Raw genomic sequence first — 26,130 nt, 5'->3', positions numbered from 1 at the left:
TTGGGAAGTTTCAGTATTACACAGAGTGCTTTGCTGAGCTTGTGAATGAAGCAGCAGAACATTTTGCCTCAGTAGGTGATTTTATAAACAGATGGTTTTCGATGATGTGGTACATTTCTATTTGCTGCATCCTTTTGTGAAGAGTGCTGTCTTGATATCTCATCTCAGCTGTACTCGTTCTGTTTATTCTGATGGTGGAGGTAGTTGTTACTTCTGTTCACTTATGCTCTAGTGCACTGAAAGGCATGAGATTGCATAGGATTTTGTTTCCACTAGGTCTGTTATTGCTTTAAAGAGGATTGTATTTACAGTTTATAGTTGTGCATACTAGAGGGTTGCGTTACCAGAGAATTAACCTCCAGTATCTGTAACAAATTGCAAGTTATTTTGCTTCCTGCTTTCATGTGATTGATAGGGCATTGGTAGCCAGCAGCTTTTGATGGACTTTTAGCACTACCCCAGGAGCTGTTCTCTTGGGTAATATACCTGGAATAGTGCATGAGGAGGAGGGTTGAAAAACAGATGCAGGAGAACTCATTAATTGATAAGCCTGACCCCAGTTCAGCAGGCACTTCTGCACACAAGTGTTTTGCTTGAACATCATGAGATGTTCCCTTCATTGTAATGCTGGAAAGCTTTATTGAGATCACAGCCCATTGATACACTGTTGAGATTAGCAAATAATGCTGTGAGAAGAAAGAGATGTTTGAATGGTTCAGCATTGGTGAGGGGGCATGAAAACATACAGCCTGTTCGCTGAGTGCACTGGTGTTTAGTATAAGCATGTTGTTGCCAGATAAATAGCTCTGCAGTATATCTGCAGTTTGCTTTATGAATATGAGAAAATGGGAAGTGGAAGTATTTTTCAAAGAGATGGACTCAACATGGAGTAATAGATCACCTCTTATGTTATCAACCTTCTTTTAATAGAACGTTGTACTAAAGGACACAAAAATCTAGGCTTTGGAGTAGAGTTGTTACACGGTTGGGCAGATCCTCCTGGACTCACCTACGTGGGGAGCACTATGAGCTGAGTACGCTGAGCTCATCTCCAGCTCCTTTATGGTTGGGTACAACCCAAATCCCTGCTTTTGGAGTTCTGTTGTTGGAATCCATCCACTCATCCATTCCCTCTGTAGAATAGGGTATTAAACAAGAGCATCTCAGTAGGAGTCTGTGTATTTACTTCAGACTTAAAAGTATAAAATTGGGTATTTTTCCATTGAATTTACCTGCTATCGAATGCCCCAGGAGTGCAGAATGCTACATGCCAAATTAAAAACCACGTGGCTCACTCAGACTCCTAATGGTGCAAAATATATTTTTGAAGTCTTACGTGTATGAAAAATTCTAATACCTTAGGTCATCCTCAGTTCAGCAGAAGAGGTAGAGAAGGGAGATGAATTATTTAAAGCAGCTAAGAAGCTCGACTGTGCAACTTGGCTATGGAAAATAATGGTTGAGATTGCTGTGGAGATTACTGCGGTTAGATAAATTTCATAAGGCTTTTAGAAGTCTGAAAGTGCATCTATATAATCAACAAGTAACGTGTTGAAAGCTACTTTTTTTTTTTTTTAATTGCTGCTTCTGGAAACATAGACGTAGATTCTTTAAATGGAATGCTGAAGAGATGGAAAACTGTCCAGTAGCCTGACATGACTTTGGCACAGGAGCGTTTTTGGGGTTAAGAAAGCACTGAATTTCTGTCTTTCATGGACATTCTTTAAAAGAAAAAAACAACAATAATATCCAAGCCTGTTGTAAACAGAGGAAAAGTGTGGTATTTTCATTTGAATGGTAAAAATCAAAAACAAAATTAAGAAAAAAAAATAACTAAGCAAGAAAAATGGTGGAAAACTCACTTTGAGGCATTTATACATTGCATCTCTCTTCCCGTATTCACTTTTTTTCCTCCTCCACTGCTTGGTCTTTGGCATTCTACTTTCACCATAGGGCAAATTAAGGATGAAATAGCTGCTACAACATGTGATTTCCCTGATTGCTTGCTAAGTTTTAATCTAGCTGTACTGAAACTGTTCAAGCTGGCCCTAGAATGTTTTCACCAGAGAGGACTTCTCTGCAAACCAGAGAGTTGCCTTTGCAAAAAGACTTTCAAGATTGGCCTTCTGCTTTCTATCTTATGTTCTCATACAGTCATCTTCCTTGCACAGTGTGGAGGAATATCAGTTTCTGAAGCATTCATTTCAAATCAGTCCTCTGATAAATTTGTGTAGTATTTTTATGCTCAAAACTTAGCACTGGCTTGCATTTAATTGCTTATGTCTCAAGGAATCCAAAGATGTTAAATCCAATAAGGATAAAACAGTGATAGGAATGAAAAACCTACCTTCTATCAGCAAATAAGGGAATGTGGAGCGAAAACCATGCAATCAATTTCATCTGATCTTCAGCCAACTCTGAACACAGACATAAACTTTGAGTAATTAGCCCATGTGTGTTTGTATAGATTCTGTTCATCTCCAGTCTGGAGATATTTCTGTCCTTATGGCAACATAGCTGAAGCCTATTAAGGCAGGATGAGATAGTTACATTTATCCAAATTAACAGGCCATTGCTGATTGTATTGGTTGAGCAATTGATGCTGTTAATGAAAATAAATCTTTGCATTTGATAATAAACGAGCACTGATTGTTCACTATCGGTCTTGCCAATTTAGTGATAAATCTAGAGGAATTATTTTGCATTGGGTATTGGAACGTATGTTATCTGACAGTGGCTTTAAAAAAATGATTGTGCTGAGGCTGTGGGACAGGGAACACAGTTGCACAGTCTTGCATGGTGGAGCTTTCTTCTGAGTTGAGTTACAGTATTGTAGAACTACGCCACTGGATCCAGTGATTATTTCAGTACTCACAGCCAATAGGAGCGTTTTGTTTCAATGAGTAGTACAAGGATCAGGCCCTTAAGTAATACATACAGCTTTAATAACCCTCAGTTGGATGCTGAAGTGATTTTATTACATTCACTAATTATAGCTAAAGTACTGTATGCAGTCTAGAAAATCAACAGGAACAAAAGCGGATACATTTCCAAACATTAATTTCATCTTCAGAACTGTTTTTTGTTAATTATGCTAATTAAAAAAGGGAATCTCTGTTACATGTGATTATGGCAATGTGTGTTTTTATGTTAAGTGAGATTACGTCTGTGTGTGCCAGCCCCACATGGGTGGTTTCCATATGCTGGGCGTTTACATTAAATTCCTTTTGTCCCATTCCAAGATGTACATTTACACTGGGCTGGGGGCTGAGCCATGCAATGTAAATCTCTAAGAAATGAGTCAAAAAATATACTTTTATCAGCAGGGGGTGATCATAAATGGCCTGGCCGTTACAGAAGAGGAGAATGCTCTTTCTGTTAGTCTGCTGTAATCTCACCCGACTTCATATGCTGGCGTTAAAATAAATCTGTCCTGTTCACTGCGTCCATTTCTGCTGCAGTGCTTCCATGGAGGGCTGCTCTGCCTACAGTGGCCAAAGCAGGAGGGTACTTGTGGTGTCCCAGAAAGAAAATGTATTGTTCTTTTAATGCCAAGAGCAAACCTAACATTGAACAGCTGGGACATCTTCCCACTGATCTCCAGTAATGTTTTTTTTTTTATTTCCAGAGTTGCCTGCTGGTTGGGAGAAAATTGAGGATCCCGTATATGGTGTCTACTATGTAGAGTAAGTGCTGTGCTGTGGTTCTGCTGGGGCTGGGGGCAACGGGGGCTTCCCTCTACAACAGCATCCTACGTGGAGCCCTGGTACCTGCTCCATTGTAAGTCACTGGTAAGGAGGAGTGGAGGAGCCGGTGTGCCCGCACCGCCCCACAGAGGTCCTTGTGCTGGGCTGTGTTGCGCAGACTAGAGTTACAGGGTTAGTGCAGCTCTCGCCAGAATTAGAACAGCTTCTTCTTTATCTGAATGACAAATCCCTCCCTTGGGAAACTGGAGAGCTGAGTTTTGTTTCATCACTGACCCCATAAAATGAATTTTTAATTATGTGTATACTCCTGTCTACTAGGATGGCTTACGATAGCCCTCAGAATAGACATGGAATACAATGTCTGCCTGCTTTGGCTCATTTCTGACCCTACTATCTGTGCCCAGGGAAACAAGGTTAGCAAAGTGTATAATTAAGGCTTGACATTTATTTATCAAAGACATAGAGAATATTTTTTCAGCTATTAAATGCCACGCCAGGAGATTTTTCCAGCATTTTTTCCCATCACTTCACATATGCATGCCAGTTAGTTTTGTGGCACTCCTTCCTGATGGAATTAAACTGGACAGTAACAGCAATGAGACATAAGTTTATTTTACTTACTATCTGTAAACTGGCAAAATGGTTGTAATTTGAGCATCTGTCTCTTCCCTCTAATTCAAGCACTCAGTTATTACTGCTTAATCATTTTTTTGAGAAATAACTGTATGGTGAAAACTTCAAACTGTATCATTTTTTGAAATGGTTCTGATTTCTCCTAACTTTCTGAAGCTGTCTCGAAATTGAAAATCCTTGGCAAAACGCATGAACTAGCTTTTCCTTGCTTCTTTGATTGTTTAAATATTGATCTTTAGCAGAAAAGTTCTGAACCAGCTCTCTACAGTGCTCGTATCATAATTACTTGAAAGTGTGTTTGGCTTTTATTAAAGACACTGTGGGATGAGAGACAATAAAATAGCAAGTTCTTAAAGGTAGGCCTTGCCTTGGACACAGAGGTGGGCTTTAAGAAATGCTGTTCACTCTGCGCATCCCCTGCCAGTGGGAACTCTTTGTAATGATGGAGAAACTTTACACTAGAAGGGAGATTATGGAAACTGTTGAATTAATGGGTGTTGAGCAGCTCATCTCTGCTGCAGATGTTACCAGGTATTGGGATTTTGTGTTTTTTTCTCTGTTTAACTCCAGTGAGCAGGAGAGTGGCTGTGCCCCTGGGAATCCAATTAAAGCAGAGATGATAAAGGCTTGTCTTTTAAAATACAATCAGACAGACCTCACCTTTCCTGCTTCAATTTCATTTTTTTTTGCAGAATGGATCAGTACTTTAATGTGTTAGATGGAAGTAGCCATTCCTACTCACACATCATATTGTTACTGGAATCCACTTGTTTTCTTAAATGGGCTTTTTGGCTCACCTACATGAGCATTGCTCCACATACTCTGCTGTTGATGTTGTTTGGTATTTCATTCCCTTCCTCAGAGAGGTTTCACGCCTGATGATGATTCCTGCTTGTCACGTGACAGATTTCCTAATTCGTCGTTCTCTTTCATCCCCAGCCACATCAACCGGAAGACACAATATGAGAACCCAGTTCTTGAAGCAAAGAGGAAGAAGCAGCTTGAACAACAGCAGCAGCCACCAGAAGGTTAGCAGCACCGAGGGCACGATGGTTGGGGTGTTCAGAGGGGAACCTGCCCTCCCTCGTTTCGGCAGCCCCATGCTGATGGTTTTGTCCTTTGTTCTGTGGCCACAGTGTGTTTCAGAGGCAAGCTGACACCCACAGGAAAGGCTGCTTTGGGACTCAGTCTGAAGGGAATGAGGAGTGGGCATTTTACACGTACACTAGGGAAACCTCTCTTCATGGGAGAGTTTTGGATTTTGCGTAGCTCAAACATCTGAAGTAATTTCATGATTCCAAACACTTCCCCCCATTTTTTTTCCTTTATTTCCTTTTTTAAATTTTTTTTCCTTTTATTTTCTTTTTAAAGCAACGCAGCGTCAGTGAGGGACTTACAGGTTTCTTTTCGGACCTTCATAGCTTTCCTACCCCTTGTTGAGCAGCAGCTCCTGTCAAAGGAGAAGAAGATTTAGGTCCCAGCATTCGTCCTGCAGCCCCATTTGCCGCAACATCATCCCTTCTATTTAACAGTCAGGGTGAACGGATGTTGTGAGGACTGCAAAGAACAGCTTTCACGTAAATGTTGAGACCACTTTGATGCAAGTTGCGAGTATGAGTATGAGGTATATTGTCTCAGCACACAGACTGATTGACTTGAACATAGAGAATCCTCCAGAGCTGTTTTTTGAACATCCCATTCATTTTGTTCCTTCTCTCCATGTCTCTTTCTGTTCTTGCTATGCTTCATGTGTCTCCTATGCTCAAACCCCACACTCGCAGTGTGTGTACGTGGAGGAACTCGTAGTGCTGTTGTGAAACAAGTAACATTTCCCTCTCTGCCCTCTCCAGAATGGACAGAGGAGTGTCCATCTCTCCCACCACCCGCTGCTCCAAACCATGTTTCAAACAACCAAGAGGCAGTTCGGGAAGCACCAGTGCAAGGTAACAACCTTGTTAAACCAGTTGTAAAAGTGCAACAAGGTTTCTTCCTGCAAAGGAAATTCCCACCATGACCAATGAAGGGAGTGTCATACACCAGGGCACATCTGCTCATCTGAATTCCCCTAGACTTTGAGACTAGTTGTTTCAAGACCACATTTGTTGCCAAATGTGAGGAGCAAATGAGATTACCTGCATACCTTGTATAGCAAGGGTGTGGCATTGCCCTGGTCTGCAGGAACTGGAGGATGAGGGAGGTGATAGAGGAGGGACACAGGAGCTGACGTTGCTGGGAGAGGCTGGTTCCACAAGCTGGGAGATAACTCCTTGGGCTCCAAAGGCAAGTCTTGGCAATGGGGTTAACATCCTGGGTTGCTTTTCCTGCCATCAGGAGCCAGGGGGTTCTCTCTGCTACAGGTGGCAGTAGATCAGACCTTCTAGAAAAGATGCACCAAATTTGGCAGTACCCCAAACCCCCAGCACATTCCCATGGAATATGAGAGTATATTAGGGTAGTCCAGATTGTCACCAAGGAAAAACATGTCTGGAGATGGTGCCCCATTCACCAGGCATCCAGCACTGGTCATCTCATCTGAGTGCTCTTTTACACTGTCGAGATGGAACAAGGGCTGCCCAAACTCCATGCCTGGCAATGCAGGACTCATCAGTGCTGGGGACTTCAGGAACCTCACTCAGCTCTCTACCCGCTCCCGACTGCCATCCACCAAAATCTTGCACCAACGTTTTTGTTAGCCTGCCTCAGTGACGTTCTGGTCCACACTAATACTCCTTCTCTCTCTCATTCCTTCCTCTTCCTTTCTTAGTGCTGTTCCTCCTTCTCGTGCTCCCTGTCTGTAGCACTGTTTCCAGCTTCCCTGTCCCCTTGCCCTCTACCCGGGTGTTCACATTTCCCATTGGTGGCACTGCTGGGATCTTCCAGATCCACTTCTGTAAAACATTCTCCCCTTCCAAATGCTGTAGGTGGGACATAGCCTGTGGTGCTACTGTCTCTTGTTACTACAGGGCAAGTTCAAGCTGTGTTTGTTGGCAGATGCTGGCAAGCTTTGCTTATTCTGCTCATTTTTTGAACCAGAAATGAGCACAGGGCCAAGCTCTGCTACATGCTGCCTGTGTTTTTCTGCACCTTGGGCTCTGAGCACAGCATCTGCCTGCCATGTGCAGGATTACCACGTTCTTGTGCTACCCTTCAAAGGCAGAAGACTGAGTCCTTGCACTGCCCCCTCATGAATAATCTTCAAATATACATTTTATTTTATTTTTTTGCCCATTCAAAGGCTTACAAGCCTCCGATCTCCCTCTAGGTTTGCTTTCTGAACAGAGCCCCACGGCAATGCTGCTGAGGTTTCTGAAAGTGTGCCAGCTCTGCTGGCTGTGACACAGGCTGCTGATCCTGGAGCTGTCACCAGAGGGCTTAGTGGCACAGGCTTTTCCCCTCTAAGCATTAAAAATAATTAAAAGTGCAGAGGTGTGTAGTGTTGGCACCGTGAAGTGCACGACCGTGACTCCTTTCCCATCCTGTGCAGTGTGCTGTGCAAGGATGAGCTTTTGCTTGTGGAGCACCTTGTTCTCCCTTATCCATGCTCCCAGAGAGCATTAGCAGCCCTCCAGCACAGCCCCCCCAGGACTCGGGACGTTGTTTGATCCACACTTGACTGCAGCACTGCTGCACTGCTTCATCCACAGCAGGTGAGGAGCAGGAAGGAAGGACTCAGACTTGAAACAGTGTCTGAAGAGTGACATCAGCAACCCCCCTGCTCCTCACCAGGGGAGGTCACAGGGGGGTGGTGATGGTGAGGTGGTTAGGGGATTAGCTGGAGGGTTACGTGGTATCCGGCCACTGCTCTGGAGCTGCTGGAGAAGGCCAAGCGGAATAGAACGATACTCATTTTTGCAGCAGTTCTCACTACGGACTCCATCCCATCCTTACTGGAGTGGATGTAACCACCTCGAGACAAAGACACATTATCAAAACCAGCATTGCTGGCTTTAATATATTCCCTTCCAAAAAAAGCCTTTTCCCCCTGTGTAGCCTCGGGACTGTGGTGCGCACAGCTGCAACTAAGACAGCAGCTGGAAGTAGGAGAGTTTTGCTCACTCCTTTCCCTGCATGATTGGGCCCAGGGACACAGGTGGAGGGCAGTGAGGTGACAGGGCAGCAGAGTCTGGTCCTGTTCCAGCACCCCGCTGCTTGAGCACTTGTTAGAACGCAGAGGGATGGAGGAAAAGAAGACCAAATGCTCTTGCCTGACTTTTTATAGATTTTCCAAACTTCCTACACAGGGAAACCTTTTTTTACAAGAAACCCTTCTGAGTTGAAAGGGAAGTTCATCCACACCAAGCTAAGGAAGAGCAGCAGGGGGTTCGGCTTCACCGTCGTCGGAGGAGATGAGCCAGATGAATTTCTGCAGATCAAGAGTTTGGTGCTTGACGGCCCCGCGGCGCTCGATGGCAAAATGGAGACAGGTACTGGTGCTGGAACTCAAAATCACCACCACCACTTTAGTTTATGGTTTTACAGCTCTTTTTATATGCAGCTCAAAACGACCTGTAGTCCTCATCCCATTTTTTGGGAAAGGTGTTCAGCTTTCCAGTCAGCAAGCAGGGAGGTGGGATGCAACATGGGGAAATCCTGGTAGGATTCACCTGGACATCACACGCTGAACATCCCTGTCTTGCAGCCACAGTGTTAAAGAATTGAATTGTAACTTAATGCTGAGATTTCAGGCTGAAGTATGTCTGAGACGTAGTACGTGGCACCGTATTTCAGCAGATGCTATTTGAGCCTTCTGTTACAGCTCTCAGTTTTGTTCCTGTCAGATGTCAGTGTAGAACGGGCTGTAACAGTGAGAGCTGGGCTTGGCAATAACTGCTGAATGGGCGATACATTGTCGCTTGAATTTATTACTTTTTTGCATGAACCAAATTCCATTTTCACTTTCAAAAAAAACGTTTATGCGTTTATGTGTGAAGGCTTAATGTGGTGAATCCATTGTGTGCTGATAGTTCTCACTTGTCCAAATGTTACCACTGCTTTTCTTTGCAAAATACTTCAGTGCTGCTCTTTGCCCACCAGTGGTACCCATGGGGTGCTGGGGCTCCAGTTCTGTGTTCTTGGGGCGTGTAAGTGTGGTATGGCTGTGTGCACATGATGTATCTCTCTGTGTCCTCTGCAGGGGACGTCATAGTCAGCGTGAACGACACCTGTGTGCTGGGGCACACTCACGCCCAAGTTGTGAAAATCTTCCAGTCCATCCCCATCGGTGCCAGCGTGGACCTCGAACTGTGCCGAGGCTACCCCCTGCCCTTCGATCCCGACGACCCCAACACAAGCCTGGTGACGTCCGTGGCAATTTTGGACAAAGAGCCGATCATTGTGAACGGGCAGGAAAATTATGACTCCCCAGCCAGCCACAGTAGTAAAACAGGGAAAGTCAATGGCACAAAGGAAGCGAGACCCAGCAGCCCGGCTGAGGTCTCCTCCAATGGACCCCATGGGTACCCCAATGACACAGTCTCTTTGGCATCTTCAATAGCAACGCAACCTGAACTCATAACCGTGCATATAGTGAAAGGGCCCATGGGCTTTGGCTTTACTATAGCAGACAGTCCCGGTGGGGGTGGCCAAAGGGTGAAACAAATTGTGGACAGCCCACGGTGTCGGGGCCTGAAGGAGGGCGACCTTATAGTCGAAGTCAACAAGAAGAATGTGCAGAGCCTCACTCACAACCAGGTGGTGGATATGCTGATTGAATGTCCGAAGGGAAGCGAGGTCACGTTGCTGGTGCAGCGAGGAGGTATGTCTTCAAAACTGCTTGAAAATATTTCTTCTTCAAATTACCCAAAAACTTGCATCTCATGAAAGATCTGCTCCCTTAAACTTCTCTCTTGAAAAGGTTTGTGTCCTGAGGTCTAGGAACTGTAGCATGTTGGCAGTTGTCACGTCAAATAGATGGTTAAAATTGTTTGTTGTTTGTTGCTTTGCAGGGGGAAATGTGCATGGAGCTCCTGTGTGCTCTTGCACTACACACAGCTTCTGGTAGGGGGCAAGCAGGTTGTATGGTTATGCCTTTGCTTACATGACATCCCCTGATCTGCACATAAAACTTAATTTATTTGAAGAATGTGGACATTTCCTGTGCTGTGTTGAAGAATGGAAGAGGCTTGTGCTACATTCTGTAATTTGCAGTGTCCAAAGCCAGATAGCCATGGACTTTTCACTGAGGAAGGGTTACACCTGAGATGCAGCTGGAGTTGGAGGCAGAGGGTTTAAACTTCCCCAGGTTCTGAGCAGTTGAAATGCTGCTTCTTGACATGTTTAGTTGCTGGCAATCAGGAGCTGAACTCAGTTTTGGTTGCGTTGCTGAGGCACAGTGGTTTGCAGGGACGACGTGCACGTGGTGCTCAGCGCCTTACAGAGATGGGCACACTGCAGGGACAGCGGGGAGCGGAGCGAGGAGCAGAGGCTGAACACAGCTCTGGGAGCAGCGCTGGCTGTGAAAGTGCTGAAACCTTCCCAAAGTGTTTTAATTGTAGAAAATTGGCGACCGAAGCCAGTCCATTGAATGGGGACAAGCTGCCTTCTGAATTGGCAGCTCCGGTTTATTGTTTTTGAAGGGCTATTTCAAGGAATGGAGGACATAAATCTGCAATTAATACCAGTTCTGGAGCGAGCAAAGCCTTTCTTATCCTCCTTCTTTTCCAAGTGCTTACTGTACTTTAATATTTTGTTAGTAAATTAAAAAGTAGAGAACAGAATATATTACAAGTTCTCCAGTTTTCCAAGCGTGAATTCCTTAGAGACTTTCAATACTGGATAGGCTTAAAAAATGCACCGCAGTCTCATGATTAATATATGTATTTTGGAAAAAATATGGTTGGAAGAAAGATAGCAGCTATTATTAATTCTCCGTGAGAACACATATATATCTGGTACCGCCATACATTAATTATTTGAATTGTGGCTGACATTTAATAATCCTCCTTATGCCTTGAAGGCATAATGAAAAGATTTGATGAGGAAATAAAAGCATAGTTTTAATAGGATAGTAAATAGTCCCCTGGTAATCTTGCTGAGTCTCTTCTTTAATTTCTTTTTTTTTTTTTTTTTTTTTTTTGCTGAAATGAAATACTAAACACATGTTGAGCATTTGCTGTCCCGTTCCCAGGTAGACAACGCGTCAGTCTCCTTGATCCCATTGCAGAAATACATTTGGCTCCGCTGTCTGTAAGCAAATACAGTGCTCCTGGAGCAGTGCCTCCATAGCATCCCTATCAGTTGTCCTTTCCTCCTCCTCCCTCTGCTGTCCAGTGAAGAAAGTGCTCAGCTGCTGTCGGGCAGCCGCGCATCAGCCAGACATCTGCATTCAGTTGGGCTCTGCACAGAGCATCCCCGCACTGCTGCAGCTGGTGCACAGCCGTTCAAAGGATTTGTCAGAAGTGATTATTACTAATCAGGCAGAAAAATATCAGAGACGCATCGTGCACAAGATAAGGTCTACCTGCTCTGAGCAGCTTGAGTGTTCCCAACAAGATTTAATTGTCAAAGCTGGAGCGTCCCTTCTACAAGAAAATCGTTTGTGAGACTATGGGGATGAATGCTTTAAGATGGGGGCAATGTCAGGTCATTGGAAATTCACTTTCAGGAGGTCCCGTGGAAGACCTGCTTACCCGAGTTCCGTTTTCAGTGTATTTTCTTAGCTGTTCCTTAGGGTTTGGTTGTATTTTTGCTGCTGTTTTCCCATTTCACCCCTACACAGTGCTGGAAAATGCTCCCTGAGCCTGTCTCATGGTTTGGACTCTAATGCTTGAGGGGTTCGGGAGGAAGGGTGCGGGTGGCTGATAGGGCTGTACCTGAGAGCAGGTTGGAAAAGCTGCTCTTGCTTAGCAAAATGAAGGGACAGAGGGGATAAGATCATTGTCTCTAGCTACTAGGCAGGAGAGAGAAGATCCTTGAGCCAAAGAGAGATCTTGACTGAGGAGCAAATGGGTGTTTGGCTGTGAGTGATTTTAAACTGGTCATAAGAAGGCGCCGAGACATGAGAGCCTGTAAGTTGAACTGCAGGAGGCAGGAAGCCATTGCTGGGTGAAGGTGAAGCCCAGCAAGTCTGAAGAGGATGTGTCGTGGAGATGCTTGGCAGTGAAGGAGGTCTGTTCAGGACCTGGGTCTGTGAAAGTGCCAGCACTCCTGGTTACAAAATGCAGAATTAAGTGTATGTCTTAGTCCCTGCAATGCACTGTGTCATTGCACATCTCATTCATTTTAGAGAACTATTGTTAATAAGGCCACAAAAAGGCGCATCTTTATTTCAAATATTTTTAACTGAAAAGGGGTCTTTAAACATGGGACCTACCAAGTAAACAAACACTTTTCTTAAAAAAAAAAAAAAAGAAGAACAAAAAAGGTATATTTGCCACCTGAAATCCATTTTTCATTGAAGCCTTGCCTACGTGGAGTGCTTGGCTAAAATAAGCTATTCTCAAATACCTCTCCATTCTGCATAGAATCTATTCATAATAAAAGCAACATTTTGTTGGATTAATTTCCCTGTTTCCCAAGTGCCTTCTATTGCAGGGAGCTGGGTCTGTGCTAGGACAGGTGGGGGGCTGTTTCAGAGCAAGTGATTCTGCCAAATTACTGTGCTGCATTTATCTGGGTCAATAAGATCTAGCTTTGTCTCAGTGAGAGTACCTGCATGTCTTACTGATGTATTTTTCGAATAGCCTCGGATTAAATAAGATTTTTATTTTTTTTTCAACTCTAGGTTAGTTTTCAGTACACACCATCCAACACTGTTGTGACTGTTTCATGTTCAGTTAGAAGAATTGGGCTGAGTAGTTTTGCTGCAGGTTTGAATGGACAATTTCCCTTTCAAGCTTTCAGCATCTCTATTGACTGGGAGGTTGAAAATAGCCCAAACCTTGGCCTGATCTACGTAATCCCCTCAGAGATGTTTTCTCACTTTGCTCCAGATCAAAGTAAAAGCGTGCAGGTGGGATGTCACTCACATGCCATCTACAAACCAGTGCAGTTTCTAGTTGTTTTCCCTGTTGCCAAATTCACATGAAACTGGGGAATGGAATTCAGTCTTTTGAGACATAGATGATAAATGCCAGCGTTTCAAAACTAAGTGTATTTTATGGGAGGAAAAAACTAAGTAATATCAAATGCCCATCAGTGGGCACCTGAGTGCTGGCCTCCGTGTAAGCGCAGTCAGTAGTAAAATCTCTATTCATGGTTCAGCTGTGAATGGAGGATGTTTGCCAGGAGAGATGAGGCAGGACAAAGCAGGGAAGCCTCTCTAGGTCCTTGACTCAGAGGTCTCAAGAAGGTAATACATATAACTGCAGCAGAGATTTGCAGCAATGAAACAAAATTGCAAAGCTTTCAAGCAATAAACCTGTTAAGACTGCTTATCTGTATGGAGCCTCCCTTGCTGTTCCAGTGGTGCTCTTGGCATGTGAGGCTCATTAACGTCCACCGCTTCCCTTGGAGAGGAGTTACCTCCTCCTTCTTGTGCCAAAAGTGTGTGCTGGAGTCAGCTGCTCTGGACTTGAAATGTCATTTGGTAGTGTAAAATGGAAGGACTTTTATTTTCTCTCTATCTGGTGTCCCAGTCCTTTAAACATCACATAGAAATATAAAGATACGTATCTTTTTCTTTAGAGTGCTGGCTGCAGCTTTGGGTTCCCCCCAGCCCTGGTAGAGAGTCAGAAGATCCTTTAGACACGGTGGGAAAGCTTTACGAACAATATATCATAACTACTACTAATTGGATTCACATTAGGTCAGTATGACTTAAGTCAGATTGCTCTTTGGGATCCGGAGTGTCAAGATGCAGTGCTTGGGTGTAACTGAGCGGTAACACTGAGCATGAGATACCCGAGTAGAGTGAGATCTGCTACCACCGCTGGCTTCAGAGGATGTCCCCTCATTTTTCTAAGCAAAAACAACATATTTATACTTTACTGAGATCCCTTCACCCCCATAGAAAGCAAACTTTACCTTCCTGTCCTTAGAAGAAGTGTCGGAAAGCAGTCAGTTAGTGGTAAGAGCCAAAGAAAAAAACTATAGCTGATCTCAGTGTTAGAATTAGAGCTCCTTTTCAGTTGCTATCCCTAATGATGTAAACCCATGGTAATTAAAATTGTAATCAGCTATTCAGCAGAGGCTTGAACTCTTTTGAACAAGCCACTCACTTCTGTTTGCCCTTTAGGCTGCAGTGAAGAGCGAGCTGAAAGTCAAGCCACTTGAGCATCTAGCTGCCAGAATATTTCAAACTGCCTTAGTAGCTGCTGAAGTAGAGAAAAGTGAGTCCAGAGTGCATTTAGGACAAAATCACAACCTGGGAATTGGATGACCGTTACCACAGAGCCCATGTGCCTGTGCCAAAGCTTCTGGAAAGGGAAGAAAAGTTCAGGGTTTCCAGCAGCAATTTCAGTTCTCAGTGCAGAGGGAGCAGAGCATTATACTGGGCTCTTTGTCCCACGCTCGGATCCGTAGAAACCCCCATGAAAATCCATCCCGCTGAGCTGGGAGCTGCCGCCTTCCTTAATGTAGGATTTCCTACTGTACGTACCCCATAGGCCACCACCTTGTGGCAGCTTCTTTGCCCACCAGAAGCAGGAGCAGATCTAATTCCTCTCTGCCTCTTGATGTGCTCAGCTGACCTCAGCATTTTTGAAATTTCCATTTCGTGTCATCCCTTTTTTCCTTACCTCACCCTCCTGTGTCAGCCACCACTGGTGCTGCCAGGACCTTCTGCTCAGGTGTCTCCCATCACACCTGTTGGTTGAGTCCCTCAGTAATTTGTCACTCAGTGTCTGCTGTTTTGACGTGCACTCTGTAAAATACCTGATGTTGTAAGTGCAGGTAGCACCAACAGAAACAACAGTTGGGGGTATAGTTTTGATAACTTGTACGTACCCCTATTTATTTAGTAAATTATTTTTAAAAAATGAGAATCACGGTATGTTTAGAGAAGTATATGTTCAAGTGTAATGTCGAGATTTGTATTTCATTTCTTTTGTAGTTCCAGGACTACTGCTTTGTCATTCCCAATTTATGCATTTCCCATTTAACTGGGAGCCTCATTTGGCACTTACAGATCAGCCTCCGATTGTTTCCTGTTGTTTAATTTTGTTACTATTTTCTTTAAAGACGTTTCCCCGGGAAGAAGGAAATCAAATGAGTAAAGCTTTTAAGTTGGTCTACAAAGAGCATAAACATGAAATGAAATACGTTTTAAGAGTTTTGCAGTGTTATCTTTCTGTTTTCAGACTGTAGATAATGCCAGAGCAAATGCATTGCGTGCACCCCCTCAGGTTTCATACAGAAGTCTTTGCATCTCTTTTTCCATACCGCCAAGTCAGTCTGCACTGCTCTCTGCTGAGTGGATTTATATTCTCACAAAGCCAAAATAGCTGATGAGACTTTAAAATAAGTTTGAAGCAAGTTTTGATGCCGCATTTACTATTCTCTTACAGCTTTATTCTGATTAGGGACACTCTATTGAGGAGCAGATACAGAAATCACTTGAAGTCAGGAAAAGATGAAATAAAGGAAATGTTGCACGTTCTTATATTTTTAAAGAAGAAGCTTGAAGTTCATACCCTTCATTAGAATTGCATATATGCGTGCATTTTGATCCACTGTGCAAGTTAATTTTCCACTAAACAGCTCTGGAGAGTTAGATATGCCTTTTTGGGGCAATGCTGCGTATTGTTATGTGGCACAATACAATGATCACTGGTAATTGGTTTTGTAAAGCAAGCTAGCAGGAACTTGTTTTTCTTTGTGATAAAAATAAGCCAAACTTAACATTTAAAATCAGGTCGTCTTATAAATAATGTAATATTGGGGGATTATGCAGTGTTTTTCTCCTTCAAAGTACTTTACAGGTGTTAATCTTCGTGACATTAGCTGTTTGTTTTTGATGATCTGAATTTGCAAGGCTTGGGATAACTGTGTTTACCAGAAACATGAAGGATGGAATTTGGGTGCTGCTGAAGCTCAAGGCAAGGCTCCCAATAGACTGCAGGAGGCAGCAGGGTTTCACCAAGGCTTTGGATGCCTACAGGCTCCTGTAAGGCACTAAGGGTACTTGTTGGCAGCTTGCTGAGGCACCTAATAGTTTGATGTGCGTTACTAATACTCGTATAAATAGTGCATTTGCAGGAACTAATTAATTAGTTTTACCAGGCCGTGCTGGAATTTCTCAATGCAAGGCATCCCGTTGAAAAAGGAAGAGACAAATTCAAGTGTCAACCTCCAAAACACCAAACACTTCATTTAGAGCCTCAAAATTTGGAGAGATTTAGATTGGATATAAGGAAAACTTTTTTAGGATAAGGAAGGTGAGGCACTGGCACAGGTTGCCCAGAGAGGTGGTGGATACCCCATCCCCGGAGACACCCCAGGTGATGGAGCTGTAGGTGTCCCTGTGCATTGTAGGGGGGTTGGACCAGATGACATTTAAGGGTCCTTTCCAACTCAAATGATTCTCTGATTCTATTCTGTCTATTAATTTCTAGCCTCCGGTGTTCATATTCAATTGCCTTTTCCCAACCCTAAAGGTTAAGAAACTTCAAACAGTGCAGATTTTCATATGAGCACCTGACTCCAAAGCTCAGCAGCTTTATAACATCGCAATTCTGATAATAAAGGAAAATTGGCATTCTCGGCATACGAACATTTTAATTGCGGGCAGAGCTTCCTGCTCTCGCTGGTGCTGTGCATGCAGAGTGCTGACAATGATCTGCTCGCCATTTGAGGCACAAGTGTTTTCACCTCAGCCATCCCTCTGTTTGCACCGATTCTCTTCTAGAAATGAGTAGGCAAATGGAGAGGTGCCTGTGAAATCTGCTTTTCGGGTCAGCATTAGTTTTGCATCAGCTGCCCTGCATTTTCCTGGCAGCGTGGCCTGTCCATGCCCCAGCTCGTGTCCTGCAGATATATGTGTCATTGAGCTCCAGTCACTGGAAGTGGGGGAACAGGATGGAACAGCTGCTGATTCATTGCTTGGCATTTTGTTAACACACTGCGCATTAATTCTAAGGGCTGAGAGAATTTCCCAAAACTTTTAAGATATTTCATGAAGCGTGCCTCGAGGTCGGGAGGAAACCTGCGCTTGGATTAGGAAGGAGATGAGCAATTAACATCTTTGGAATCACAACCTCATTTCACTTTCACATAATGCCGCGTGCTGACAACGCGATAGCAGCGCTGTGCGTGTTAGACGCTTGGCTGCCTTTCTGTGGCATGGAATCTGCTTTACAATCAGCAAGAAAACCAAAGCAATTGCTGAACGCTGGAAGAAAGAAATGCCCGAAATCTTCCCATCAGGATGTTTTATTGCACGACCCACCTTATCTCTCCGAAAGCAGGATGTTCTGAGATGCGGACAAAACTGGAGGTTGCTTAGCAAATGAAAGATGAGAGCACTGAAATTCTTCCTATACCCTTTTGTACTCCCTAGCTTGAGGTTTTGAAAGTTGCTGTGTTTTTTTTCTCTATGCAGGTTTTTTTTTTTTTTTGTGGCTTTCTTTTCTCTTATGTTTGATTTGTTTTTGTTATTAAAAGCTGAAGTGGTAGAAGTGGAGCAATCCAAACCCACATGGTGTTGTTTTGTATCAAACGTGATGTGACATAACACAAGGTGGCACAGCAGAACCTAATACTAGGCACTAGGTAAGGCAGATTTAACTAGAGATGTGCCTCCCACATCTTCGTCAGGATTTGCACAGCAAATGGAGCAGACTTGGGGCTGTGCAGCTCAGAGGGGTTTATTCCACCCAGCTTTCCTCCCACCCCTACACCCTCCAGCATGGCATTTTGGTGTGTGTGTGCCTGTAAGGAGCAGGTTTTTATCAGCCATGCTGCAGGTAAGTGCAGTGGCTGGTGCCCTGATTTGGCATTATAATAACCAGTCATAACAGAATTAATGAGGTATCAGGAATGTAAGAAAGGTCTTTGTTTATTGCTGTAATTAAATATATTTGGAGACTCGTTAGAAGCAACAGCTGGTGAGCAAAAGTGAGGAAGAAGGAAGGTGTTATAATGCACTAGTAGATGGTTTTGTTCTGAGACAGACTGTTTTTAAATAGATGTCCCCATGTCTCCAATTCTATTCTAAATTTATTTATTTACTTATTACACATTCTCCATTGGGATTTCTGTTTCTTCATTTAATGTTTCTTTTTCCTCGGTCAGGTGTTATCCTCTTTGTAATGGTGCCGGTAACTAAGAGTGTTAAAACAGTGCCCTTTGTGCCAGCTCCTCGAGCTGTAATGGGGAGCCAGCAGGGCAGGTGCAGCAGATGAGCTGGGTGAAGAAGGCTGAGCTTTGGGCAGTGGTGCAGCTGGGGATGGTGATCCCACGGCCAAGAAAGTCATGTTGGTAGGGATGTGGGAGGTGGAAGTTTTCACTCCATCCTGATCCTCAAGGGTTAGTTCCTGAGATGCGCAGTTACATACTTGGAATTACACTGAGCTGCTGATTAATTTTCATAGAAAACTGTACTCTGAATTGAGAACGTTATGGTTTTTTTTGAAAACACACGCAAATCCATTGTCCTCTAGTAATGATCTTCTGCGTTAGTGTGCGATGTGTGCATGTGCACACCCCAGGGCTGAATCTGGCTAAGCATTGTGTAAATATTAGCATATTGTTAAGGAATGCTACTTATTAATATCAACAGCAAACTAATGCCAGGGGGGCCTTATTTGCAGGCATCCCCTTTGTGCGGTCTGCTCTCCAAATGCAAAACAATAGAACCCACCATAAGCAAAACAGGTTTGAGTAGGTGGATTTACACCTTGTAACAACGCTGTGATAAGTCTGAAGACAAACAACACCACTGAGCAGAATAAATATAAATGTGACAGCAGCAAAATACGGTTTCTCCTCTAGCAGCCTGCTCCATACTAAGCATGGCGGGACCCCTGAGATTGCCCATCAGGTGCCACCTCCCTTGGGGACCCGCATGGCCATGCCATGGGACAGCCAGCTGAGGAGGCGTAGTTTGGGATCAAGCCTCTCCAAGCCAGAAACGGGACACCTGATTTATTTCACTCAACCTCAGGGACAATATTAAATTGCAGCACACTCAAAGAATCACATTGTGAAGCATGCAACTCATGGGTTTGGGTCCTGGTGAGAAAGGGTAGGTATCTTCATGCATAGCCACGTATGTATGCTTATGTACAATGAAAATGCATTAAAAATATACGTAATACAGGTGTACACATATGCACACATATGTATATACGCAAAGGACATGAGGTTTTCTAATTGCTTTCTGATTCTGATATTCACCTTCTCAGATTCCTGAGGTTTAAGAAATCTGATGTGTACATATTTGTTTAAATGTTAACCAAAATTTTCATTTAAGCAAACGACTCCAACAGCTTGAGCTTTAGGAAAACCTCTTTCTTTAATGAACTTCATAAATAAAGTCATAACAATGGCTGACGTGGTTCCAAGCATTGGCTAGATGGATGAGGGTCGCACTAGTTTTCAGTTGCTTTATTATCTTACTGTCTTGGCTTTGCCATATGTTTCTTACAGCATAGTTAAATTTATATATTTGCAGTAATTAAATAGCATTTTATTAGCCTATATCTTCTTAATCGCTTCTATAATCACTTCTGGTTTGAGATGCTGAAATGTGACTGAACATGGGATTGCAAGGAATTGTTTGGCATCCTGACCAAGAATGAGTAATTGCAGTTAACACAATTAAGCATCTTTAAAGCACCTAGAAATGAAATTCTTGTTGATGATAATGTACTATGCCTCATTATGTTTTTTTGCTAGTGCCAGTGGGTTAAGAAAGCCCGAGATGGTCTCTTGAAAACACCACATTATTAGCATTAGCATATAGCATTAGCATGAGAAACGTGGCAATTTTCACATTATTTGTTAGCTACCAAACTTGATTTATAGCAGGGCTAAATTCCTCCCGTGTACATTATTCTCTCAGTTGAAGCCTGTGTTGCAGAGCTAAGTTTCTGCTAGCGCAGTGACACTCCTGCAGATCACAGTGATGGGCAGGGACAAGGAAGGTCTCTTTTTGGTGCTGCTCCTTGTGGCTGCGTGCAGACTCGTGTCTCCTGCTGCCAATTACTCTGGCGTGCTCCCCTGTTCTTTCTTCAGTCTGGAAAAGATCAACTTCCGTCTATTTTTTGTGAGATAATATTTGTCCTTTATTAAAAATTCTTTGGCGGTGGATTATACAGAATCAAAGGGATTGCTTTGTCACCACCAGCCTCCCCTCCCCTGCCCCCTGCAGCACTAATGGCCATTAGCGTTAATTATTTAGAGTTCCTTGTTTTGCACGTAGGAAAACACGATCGATGCGCGGTGCCAGTTATGTGGCCGCGTACTCCCTGACTCCGGTACTTTACCCCTCATCTTTCAAAGTGTCTCCTTGCTTTGATACAGCCTTTGGCTTTTATTCAGCACAGTGTAAGCAGCACCGTTTGGAAAACTTGTGTTGGTTTTCTTTCCCAGGCAGAGACGTTTTCTCTGTAAATGCTGATGTTTGTGACGCGGTCTGAAATGTTCCGTTCCTTGTGTTTTGATTCTTCTCCCCCTAATTTTCAGCTCTTGTGCATTCTGGGCTTTGCACTTAATGGCAAAACCAAACGGGTGACCTTTACCCCCTAGCTTTTTTGTTGCTGCACACAGATGGACCACAGAGTGCCCTGATTTGAAATGTTGTAAGTGATCATGAGAAGTGAAGGTCTCCTCGCAGTTATTAGTTTCCTCTGCGTAGGAAAGCACCCAAAACCAAAAAATGTTTAGCAGTAGCAATTGTCATTGTAAGCAGTAAATATGTCTGCCTTCTGGATGGGCTCTTAGCAATCTCAGGCACCTTTGTCCTGTGGTGGGTAGTGCAAACTGGTATTGAATTGTTCCAACTTCAGCTGAAACCTTGCTGTAATATATTTATATGTGTATATATGTGTAAATGTGGTGGAGGGAAAACTGTTCTCACCATCTGACCTTCACATGACTGAGCCGTTCAGAAGGGAGGACTGGATGTCTTCCTTCAGACTCAGCCTTTGATCATTTTGATCCATAGTCTCTATAACGTGTGGCTGTGGGACGAGGTGTGATGTGTCTGGTGTCCATCTGGGAAATATGTGAGTTCCTATGGCCTTCTGAGAGCTGTCAGCTGAATCCAGCCAAGGTTATGGTACAGATTTGTAGTTACATGCTGTATTCTGTATGTGTTCAGTGGAACAGAATTTGCCACGTGTCGTCGTCTTCCTGGGTTATTTTGGTTGCATAAAGTCAAAGGGTTTGAGAAAATATTCCTTTACAAATCGAGGCCTGCCGCATGTTACAGGCAGCAAGACGTGGGGCGATTTCCAGTTTTGTCCTTAGGTTTTTCCATGATCCTCACACAGGTCGGGCTGGGGTACTTACAGTTTCCCTGCATCAGAAGTTTTACTGCAGAAGAATGCAAAATTAACACATGGTAAATAGTATGAAATGAACCGTATTGTGGCCTCACTTTCTGCACTGCATCGCACCCAGCAGAAGAACTGCTCCTGATGGGTAAAGGCATTCAAAGTGCTGAAGTCATGGTACAGAACTTGCATAAGGATTTGCATTTTTTCCCTACATTACAAAACATAGTCGAGCAGATGGACGCAGCCAGCTGTACATAGAGCTTTAGGGAGTACTGGGGAAAAAAGAGAGAGGTTTTTGTTAAGATAAATGTAATAATCTCTGTGATAATTAGTTTAATTTAGATCCTTGCCTCTGACTCATTTTTGACTAACCTTGTATGAAGCCTTTCTTCCCTTACTGTCGAGTCTGTGAGGTTTTTTTGTGCTCGCGGATTGCTCACTGATCACTGGTATTTTTCATTAAGCAGTTGCTTTATTACATTGTTATTTAGAGGAGAGTAATTTGTGTTTTCTAATTAATTTAATTCCAGTCACATTTTGTAAGTAGCTACAATGAGCCCATTCAAGGGGGTTTAGGTCATATTGACATTGTTTACCAGATGTGCCGGTTTGTTTTAAAACACGGTTAACTCTGTGATGACAAGAGCCTCTTCCATGGCTCTGCCTTCCATCTCCTGTAACCTGCACCTCTAAAAACCCCCAAGATTAGGAGATGCATTTCAAATGATAGGTGTCTTTGTGGATTAGATCCCGGAAGAACTGCCTTACAAACAGTGTTGATATCAATTCATACTGCTCCCGTATCAGATTTGAGGAGTGGCAGCAAAGCCCTGTGGCTTCTCTTAGCCAGGGATGGGAATGTTATAACTACGACCACCAAAACATTTGGTAATGCCAAAGAGAAGCAGAGTGGCTGTCAAGTCTGTGTGGCCCATTTACCTCCTAAAAGCTTTCAGGAGAGAATGGGGAGGATGGGCACAGCCAGGCGTTGCGTGGCATGAGCAGTGCCTGAACAGTGATGGGACGTGGTTAATGCAGCAGAAAGACAAATGTGATTCATATCTGACGCCATCCTGAATTCAGAGGTGTGGGCACTTGTTTCTGCCATAAACTTTTTGGAGAAGCTTGGTGTTTTCTTGCTAGTGGCACTCCCAGGAATTAGAGCCTCTGCAAGCTTTGTGTTCCTCGCTGCTAAATACCGCATCCCTTCCATCATCTAAGCATGAAAACTGCACATTATGCCTATCATTGGCTCATTGGGCCTGCTGTGTCAGGAGCTGGGGGTTTGGAATCAGTCCCTAATTAGGTGAATAAATAACTTAGACACAGGAAAACATACCGGCGGGTTATTCCCCTGACTGGAGGCTTGTCCCATGAAAAACTGGCAGCGTTTGTGAACATGCTCTGCAGTCACATATTTTGGTAAAAAATCAATTACTGCTTGTTTAGCGGTGACACTGTGAGATTCATCGGCCTCTGGAGGACCCGCCAAACCATGGCCTTGTGTGCATTTTCCATCGTTTTTCAACTGTTTCCCATCTCTTCGGAATTGGGAGAGCTGAAATTAATGGCAAACTTTGAAGGAAAGGTTTGCTCAGTAGTTTGTACTTAGTAAATTTTAACATTTAATGGTCGTAGTGCACCGCACTGAATTTTGGTTCAATTTGAACCGACAGCCCCGCTGCATCTCAGCTTTATTTTTTGCAGTGAACATTTAAATTGCCGTAGTACTTCTTCAGGCTCGTGTTGGTCTGCCAAGGGTGCATGCATGCATGGAGATCTGTTCTACCTATTGATTTAATAGGAAAGAGCATCTCTTGGAAGGGGAGAGTAAACGTGTGTGCATGCATGTGGAAGGAGGGAGAGGGAGAATTTCTATCTGCGTGCTTATGTCTGTGATAAATGATGCCTGTTAAAAATGTGAACGTTATTAGGGCTTTACTTTTTAAAGCCCGTTATGCAAGCACAATCACTGTCAGCAGAAATTAAGCTGCAGCCGTAGTTGTTTAGTTCAGACAGTTTTGATGTTTTGCTGTCCCTCGATCAATCACTGCCTCGAGGGGTATTTGCTTCTGCCTGGAAATGCACCGGAGTGATGTGCAGAGCGCAGATATTCCTCAAAAATGGAAAACATTATTTCATTTGGAATACTCAGTTTTCACTGCTGTCTGTAGGTAGCAGGTAGCAAAGTGAGCTCTGTTTATCATTTTTAATTGTGGAACTTCGCAGTTCAGAACTAGTGTTTCCCTAATTACCTTAAAATGAGCTTCTTCCAAGACACATTTGTAATTTGCTCGCATCACATATTTTATTCTCCGTGCAAAAGTTAGACGAGGGCATGGTTCTTAGCGCAGGCAAAATGCATGAAGTAGTAAACATAATGCAGCATAAACGCCACATAAATCACATCCTAAAGACAAAAGCAGATTTCAAACGTCTGAATCGCTGAGCACTTAGCGTGGAGTGTAATCTGTGTTTTGGTTTGCGGTCGTTTTCTGGAGTGCCGTGCAGAGCAAAGCAAGGTTCCCCCTCCTCTCCAGCAACTCAGGAGAGGGGGAGGATTTGCAGCGTGCCCAGGGGGCAGCTTGTCCTGCGCTGTAGGCAAACTGCCCCGACAAGTGTCTGCTATGCTGGGAATGGAGCCATGCAGAAGTAGTTGGTAGAAATCCCACTTGAGCTCTCCCTTGGCTCGCACTTGTCACAGGCTGCTCCGAAATGCAAAGCTGTCCTTGAAAAAACCTTCTCCTGTGCTCTCCCTTTGCATGGAATGCGACCTGCCTGAGCCCCCCCTCCCTTTTCTGAGCCCCCCAGCATCCTCCCGGGGTTAGGACTCGCAGCGCTGCTTTCAAGCCCTGAAATTGCAGCTGGCAGATAAAACCTCTGCCTTCAAACATTTATACTCAGGATGGGCAGCAAGGAAACGTGTTTCCTCTGCAGCGTTCACGCTTTTAGGGATAAAAGCTCGCTCCTCTGCCTGCTTTTGTTTCACCTCGCCTCCCAGCTCGACGCGCATTTCCCTTATTAAAAAAAAAATAAAAAAAAATCTATTTCTAGCAGAAGACTTTTTAAAAAATCAACCTGTTCCCCCCGCAACGCTGTGATTGGCCCCGGTGCAACTGACAAGCGGATCGCGTCAAAAGGAAACATCCTCGGCTTAATTGGGAGCGCAGGCTGCCGGCAGCCAGGGGAGCGCCTGGGACCGTGCTGGGGCTGTGGGTTCCTCTCCAGCCTCCCGGCGGCTGCGGCACAAGTCAGCATCGCTAATGCGGAGCGAGCTCTCCCCCCCGCGCCCCCGCTGCCGCGCGCTCGCTCCCCCTCTCCCCGGGCTTTGATTCGATATGAACAGACTGGTAACTCCGACGCGAGAGCGAAAGCTGACATAACTCTGCAGATGGCTGCGTTCGGATGAAACACCTAGGCGGGTTTTTTTTTTATTGTTATTATTATTATTATTTTGGTCTGTACGAGAAGGTAACGCTTAGATGCTAATGTTTATTTTTCCCTTGTTGCCATTTTTCAGGACTGCCGGTCCCAAAGAAGAGCCCAAAGTCGGTAAGCACTTCTCGCTGCTGTGTGTGTCCGTCCGTCTGGCTGGAGGGGGGATGAGTTGGGCTGGTTTTCTTTGTGGGTTTCAATTGTTTTAAGTTGTCGTTCTGTCGTAGCCGTGGTTACCTTGCACGGCTTGTACTGCATGGGGAGGACAGGAGGGGAGTGCAGTGCAGTTTGCAAATAAAGCCTCAGGTTTGCAGAACCCCTTTCCTGGCAGATGAGCCTCTCTGCTGTTTAACTTACCAAAAAAAAAAGCTATTGTTTCCTTTTGGAAATCTGAGAGGCTCCACCTTCTTGCCAGATAGCAATTTCTGTCGGGTGTTTGTAGGCACCAACCTTTCCCATTAACTCCCTGAGTTTTCCTGGATGCCCTCAGCTGAATTAGAGGCAGAATGTAGCGGTGTGCTCCGTGTCGGGAGAGACAAAGCCCCAGCAGAGCGTGTGTGCAGCTCCGTGTGAATACAGCCTGAGTGCTTGCTCTGCAGGCATTTTCCTGCTGAGCAGGATTGTGCTGCAGGTGTGAGTTTCCTTACTAAAAAGTAAAAAGAAAAAAAAAAAAAAAGGGTGTTTTCTTATCCCTTTCTTATCCCTTCTGATCTTATTTCCATGTAAAGCTGTTAGCTGGGTGACATGTTAGCTAATAGCATGCAGGCTGTGATCTAAAGTGTCATTAAAGCTCCGTGCGTGATATTGTGGAAGATATTAATACGCTATTTAAATGCAACAAAAAGAAATCTTTCATTTTAAAGGAAATGAAATACTTGAGCTTGAAAGTTTTGAATTTTCTGATGACGGGGAAAAAAGGGCTTTTCTCTCCCAGTAGCTTTGGGAAAGCAGAGTGCACGAGAGGTCTTTGCTGTGCT

At 44.0% G+C, this 26,130-nt stretch overlaps 1 protein-coding gene across 18 annotated transcripts in view; it reads left to right on the top strand.

The window, feature by feature from the left end:
• Nucleotides 1-26,130, top strand: part of MAGI1 (membrane associated guanylate kinase, WW and PDZ domain containing 1) — a 301,269-nt gene that overhangs the window by 238,986 nt on the left and 36,153 nt on the right. For 13 of the 18 annotated variants that reach the window (XM_021409802.1, XM_021409816.1, XM_021409818.1 and 10 more), the window contains 6 exons: nucleotides 3,629-3,686; nucleotides 5,280-5,368; nucleotides 6,191-6,283; nucleotides 8,582-8,764; nucleotides 9,475-10,095; nucleotides 25,239-25,270. In XM_021409802.1, coding sequence (XP_021265477.1) covers nucleotides 3,629-3,686; nucleotides 5,280-5,368; nucleotides 6,191-6,283; nucleotides 8,582-8,764; nucleotides 9,475-10,095; nucleotides 25,239-25,270 — 1,076 coding nt within the window. The remainder of the gene's footprint in view (nucleotides 1-3,628; nucleotides 3,687-5,279; nucleotides 5,369-6,190; nucleotides 6,284-8,581; nucleotides 8,765-9,474; nucleotides 10,096-25,238; nucleotides 25,271-26,130) is intronic. The other 5 variants (XM_021409808.1, XM_021409814.1, XM_021409809.1 and 2 more) reach the window with 1 other exon arrangement.

The sequence above is a fragment of the Numida meleagris genome, chromosome 11 (assembly GCF_002078875.1).
Source record: "Numida meleagris isolate 19003 breed g44 Domestic line chromosome 11, NumMel1.0, whole genome shotgun sequence".
NCBI classification, from domain to species: Eukaryota; Metazoa; Chordata; class Aves; order Galliformes; family Numididae; genus Numida; species Numida meleagris.
This window is presented reverse-complemented; position numbering and strand designations above follow the sequence as displayed.